Source organism: Formica exsecta, unplaced genomic scaffold (assembly GCF_003651465.1).
Source record: "Formica exsecta isolate Colony F162 unplaced genomic scaffold, ASM365146v1 scaffold114, whole genome shotgun sequence".
Lineage (NCBI taxonomy): Eukaryota > Metazoa > Arthropoda > Insecta > Hymenoptera > Formicidae > Formica > Formica exsecta.
The window spans coordinates 106,459-112,301 of NW_021848479.1; the positions used below are offsets into that span (position 1 = coordinate 106,459).

Sequence of the window (5,843 nt, forward strand, 5' to 3'; positions counted from 1 at the left end):
GGAGAAAGTAGTGGCCAGCGATGGACAATACTTTGAATCATAAATGTATAACCAGTTTTTTACAATAAAGCCTCGAATTTCGGAAAAAAAAAACTGCGGAAGCAAAGTTGTACACCTAATACTATAATGCATTAGATATAATCTCTCTCTTTCTGCAATTAAAGAACTAGATGCGTATCAAATATATTTACAGTAGTAAAAGTAGCAGATGCAGATTACAGTAACTATAGCGACAAAGCTTACGGTGAATGATAGGTAATATTGCATAATCGACATTTCAGAAGTGCTCGAAATATCACCTTTGTTACACAAAAATATACTCTTAATATCTTCATTTTATTTAAAAACTTACTTCTATTTATAACTTTACTATTAAAAATTACTAAGTTTTTAAATTTTGTAAATATTTTTATATTTAAAATAAGTATATAATGTTATAATATCTTCATTGGCTTACTTGTCAGTGTTGAAAAAGTAAATCTTTTATCAGACGGCCATATAAAATTTTTCTCGTACTTGGGGTATTTCAATATCAAACGAAACTCGTATATAGTTCCTGGTAGTAAGTTTTTTATATAGTACATTACTTTTCCCCCATTATTTGGTTCAAAGTTGTTTTTAATTTGCCACTCTTGCATCTCAACATTTTTATATTCCAATAAGTAATGAACCATATTAACGCTAGGAATCCACGAGATATTCATACCGTTTATGCTAACCTCGCTTAAAGTTATATTGTTTGGTTCCGAATACATGTACAAGGTTTTGCTCAAACTGTCATTATAATGATCGCTGAAGTTGGCTGGATATATACGTACGAATACCCTATATTTCTGTCCTGGTATCAACGGTTCGATTATCGTGAAAAATTTGCTGCCTACCTTATGTTCGGTCTTATTGATAGGTAACTCGTTTATTTGTCGCGTACTATTGATAATGAACGCCCAGTATACTTCGTAGATCACGGGAACGCAGTTTAGATTTTTGGATGGCATCCAATAAACTGCCGCTAAAGTAGGCGTAAGAGCCTGAACTGTCACATTTTCCGGTGCGTCGAGTTTGCTCGGTTTAGTTCTTAGTATCACTTCCGAACGGAATAACGGGTCCATCGATAACTGATCAGTGTAAAAATTGCTTATTACTAGCAATAACTTGTATTCTGTAAGCGGCATTAAATTCTGAATCTCGCAATATCGCTTGTACGGTTGCATGGTGAAATTATCGAACTTGTTAAGTTTATTGTTCAAACAATAGTTTATGTAGATGGTATATAGAGTGGTAGGTAAGTTGTGCTTTTTGCATCCATTCTTAAGGACCGGCTCCGGAAGATTTACGATGATGCTGTTCGTCGTTACTGTGTACGTCGGTTTTTCTACGTTGTAAATTCTTTTGTCAGGTATCAAACATCTCGTCGGAGGATACGATTGCAAAGATTTACCGAAAGCGTAAAAATGACTATTACTGTGGAAAGACATTAAAAGATAATTCTTTTGGATGTATTTGAATGCGTCTATGCTCTCGAGAAGTGCATACTTTTTTTAAGATATATATATAATGATTGTTAAATAAAATGTAAATGTTTGTCTTGTCAATCGCTAAAGATTTGAAATATATTATTTGAGAATAGTTGATTTTTCGTTTTGTAAAATCAAATTGCACATAGAAACGTTAATGTCTGTCACAATCAAGACATCATACCATAGCCAATAAATTAGCGTATTCTTAGAATTCATGTCATTAATTTTCATGTCAACAAGATTTGACATATCGAGTAAGGAGGGTGAAGAGGGACATATAATAGATAAATTATTCTGAATGATTCGAGCGTTATTTCCATCAAGATCCGATTGTATTATCTGAGGTTTACGATCCTTAGTATAATTTGTTGAATATAATCTTCTAAAAAATATATGCATTATTTTACTTATTATAGAACATTATTATAACAAAAACCGAAAAAACGTTTATATATAGTGAATATTTAAAATTTTTATAATTAAATTTGTGTTATTTTATTATTTTTTTTATAACTTCTGATCTTAATTACAAAGCCATATGAAATTATTGATAATTACAAATCAATACAAATCGTTAATAGAAATATTGTGCATTTATTTCAAATGTATGAAAGTTAACATACCCTATAGACGGTTGTATATTTAAAATGAGGTCCAAACTAGAGACACTTGTTTTTAAAATCTTATCATATTTGACTACGCCATTTTCCCACATTGTTAAGTCAAGCTTTATGATGTTATAAAAATTCCCAATACCCAAATTCCATCCAGTACAGATTTCTTGCTACCCAATCGATGCAGAGACAGAAAGCAATGTTTTCAAACTTAGCTATTTCTATAATATTGTTTTCATTCATCTCCAACATCATTAAGTCCCTCTTATAGTTGCTCCAATAAATTTTATGTTCCGCTATCGAATAAGTGGCACTCATCACCTTATCCAAATATGATGAACCCTTAACGAGACTAACGCTGGTGTTTGAATCCAGATCCCATATATCGATACCAGAAATATGTTCCACCAATAATTGCGGTATTGGATTTTCGTGCGTAGTCGATACATTAATTAAATATGTGTAAGAGCCAGCACCAACTTTAGTATGCGCTCGTACTTGAAAGTAGTACGTCGTGTTAGATTTTAGATTGTGCATTGTGCACTTCGATATTGTAGCTGAGATACTTTTGTTGTCGCAGATTTGAATCTTTTTTAGGTTCTCGATGAACCAACACTGCACTGTGTATCCTTGTATTACTTCGTCTGTAAATTCAGGTAGGTTCCATCTGTAAAAAAAAATAATATTTTGGCCTTTTTATATTTAGTAAAATGATAATAGAATCAACGTTATTATATGTATGTGTCATTAAATTTAAAAGAATACAGACTAAGAATCTAGATTTTTTACCTGAATGTCACAGAAATGTCGTTTTCTGCATTTAGGAATCCGTTATAGAACTCTACAAATGTTCTGGGAGATGTTGGTTTGCTCAAAATGTTTTATAAAAATTTTACAATCGTACATATTGACATAATTATATACAAGAACATTAAATTGATCATCTCAGTAATCCAGAAGAGAACAATTTAAAGTTTTAAATAAAAATAAAAACAAAAAAAAACAGAGATAAATTACAATATATGAAAATTAGCACAGCAAGTGTTGACTTTTAAAATAATAAAGTAATATAAAAATGTTTGAGTGTTTTAATACTTATAGAAGTAATGATTAATTCAGAGCAAAATCAAACAATAAAGCATTAAGTGTTTTCCAGAAATTTTTTATTAATTAAGAAAACAGAAGTATAATATTTGCAATCGTTTAAAAAAAATAAACTAGCAAAATTAAATAATATAATTGACTACTTTATATTAAATCTACAAGATTTGACATATCGAGTAAGGAGGGTGAAGAGGGACATATAATAGATAAATTATTCTGAATGATTCGAGCGTTATTTCCATCAAGATCCGATTGTATTATCTGAGGTTTACGATCCTTAGTATAATTTGTTGAATATAATCTTCTAAAAAATATATGCATTATTTTACTTATTATAGAACATTATTATAACAAAAACCGAAAAAACGTTTATATATAGTGAATATTTAAAATTTTTATAATTAAATTTGTGTTATTTTATTATTTTTTTTATAACTTCTGATCTTAATTACAAAGCCATATGACATTATTGAAAAATTACAAATGAGTACAAATCTTTCAGCCCCAATGACCTTGACCTTGACATATGTTGTCAAGGACATAATTCTGAGTAACTTTTTCTTCTAATTTAATCGTCGCTCGTTGCTTATTAAAAAGTTATTAACAAAAAAAGTTTGAAATATACCAAAGTACATGCATGGACAGGAAGCGCGCGCTATATTTACCTAAAATTTATATTCTTTTCGCTGTTGAAAGATTTATTTTAGATATTATTTTTACTCTCTCTTAAATATAAATTATATTTACAATTTTTTTTGTTATAAATTTCTTTTGCTAACGATTTATGCATTTCTTTGCAACTTTATTAGGTTTTGGGATCACAGACATATTTGCAAATGTAATCTCATCAATGTTATTTCTCACACTCACACTCTTAGGATGATTCAGGTCAAATTTGAAGTTTTGTAAAATATGATAATTGTTGTTCTCGGATACTGGAATATACTTGATAAAGTATAACATACGAAAAGAATTAAGTAAGCACCGCTGGGCCAAAAACGCGGCTACTTTCGGTACTTTTAATGATAAATAATATATGTACTAAGTAAATAGTAATGTATGTAACAAGTAAATCTGCCCTGAAATTTCTTGTTTGTTTAATCATATACACGTGATAATTATCTTTATACCTCTCTTGATTGATAATGTGTTTAAAACATACAGAATAGTTACATTTTTTTTAAATCTGTTTTTATTGTTTTTCAAGACTTTTTTAAAAAATCTGTTTTTATTGTCTTTTATATGCAAGATCTTCTTGCATATCTATTATGATTCTTATATCAAACAAAAAGGACTATCGTACACAAATTGATGTAGTTGCATCAAATAGACGTCAATAAGACCGTCTGGACCATGAGCATGGTATGTAAATCAATATATTGGCTTAATGCTCGATGCTCGTTGATCTAGACGGTCTGCTATGCATATGCAGCTATATCAATTTGTATGTGATAGCCACACAGAATAGATCAATGAGGATTAATAAGAATTCATATAACCGCTTCTCTTAACAAATAATGTAGCTCTTTTCAATTGTTGAAACAATTTTGTTTAACGATTTAGTTTTTTTACGATGAGGTAGTTAATTTCTCCAAGTAAGTGACTTTATCTTAACACAACTTTTCTTTTCAAAAATTTATTTCCTACCATTAAAGTTTTTCAATAACGTTTGTACTTCAAGAATATAAATGTTATAAATATTGTCTTCTTATAGTCATATAGAAATTATATAAATTCTTGTACTTAAACTTTTGTCGAATTTCTTTTCGGTTATCGTTACATTTTTTAACGCAAACAAATTCTGGAGAACACGATGTTATAATTAACCTACATTATCTGGGTAAGATCGTATGCATATAAATATATAATGGATATATGTACAATTAAAATTATACATAAAATCAAAAGCGTAGCAAAAAATTGGCTGGTTGCGTATATTGTCGATTTCTGCAACTATTGACTTTATTGTTAGAGTTAATTGATACAATTCGAAATTTTATTATACCGATACTCGACTTTGTTTCAATATTTAGTAGCTCTGTTCTGCTATATATTTATACAGGGTGGTCCTCGTAACGGTCGCCACGATTTTTAAGGCACTTACAATAATCTGACATAAAAAAGTCATAAACAGAAATTTATCAGTTTCTAACCGGCAACAAATTGCAATAATAAAAATTGACCAAACATTTCTTTTCTATAAAAAAGCAAGGTCACCTTCAATTTTTTAAAAGAAACTGCTTACTTTTTATTGCACATTTTTGTAGCTTATCTCGAGAGCTTTTCAAAACACTATAATAAAGTATTTTTTCATTAAGTACTTTTTGAGTTATTTTATATCTTAATCTGACATATTTTGATATAAAAAATAAAATATCTCGTAAAATATTTAGTTTTCGATAATCTTACCGTAATACTTTTATGTACAGAATAATGAGACAAATCAATTAGCAAAAAAAAAAATTATTGTTTTTAAGAAAAAGTATGTAATTATTTATAATGTATTTATTAAACAATTATTCGTTTTTTTTTAAACTAATTGATTTGTCTCATTATTCTGTACATAAAAGCATTACGGTAAGATTATCGAAAACTAAATATTTTACGA

General features: G+C 28.8%; 2 protein-coding genes across 2 annotated transcripts in view; both read right to left on the reverse strand.

Annotated features, from left to right (window-relative positions):
• Positions 1-434: 434 nt before the first annotated feature.
• LOC115237311 (protein sevenless-like) lies at positions 435-2,232 on the reverse strand. Its single transcript, XM_029810282.1, has 3 exons — positions 2,141-2,232; positions 1,699-1,899; positions 435-1,461 (listed from the first exon to the last, which is right to left on the reverse strand). The coding sequence occupies exons 1-3, from the start codon at positions 2,230-2,232 to the stop codon at positions 435-437; spliced, it is 1,320 nt and encodes a 439-aa protein (XP_029666142.1).
• The window catches only part of LOC115237317 (proto-oncogene tyrosine-protein kinase ROS-like), a 16,838-nt gene continuing 13,184 nt past the window's right edge, over positions 2,190-5,843 (reverse strand). The window contains exon 2 of the mRNA XM_029810295.1: positions 2,190-2,798. Coding sequence (XP_029666155.1) covers positions 2,255-2,798 — 544 coding nt within the window. The 3' untranslated portion in view covers positions 2,190-2,254. The remainder of the gene's footprint in view (positions 2,799-5,843) is intronic.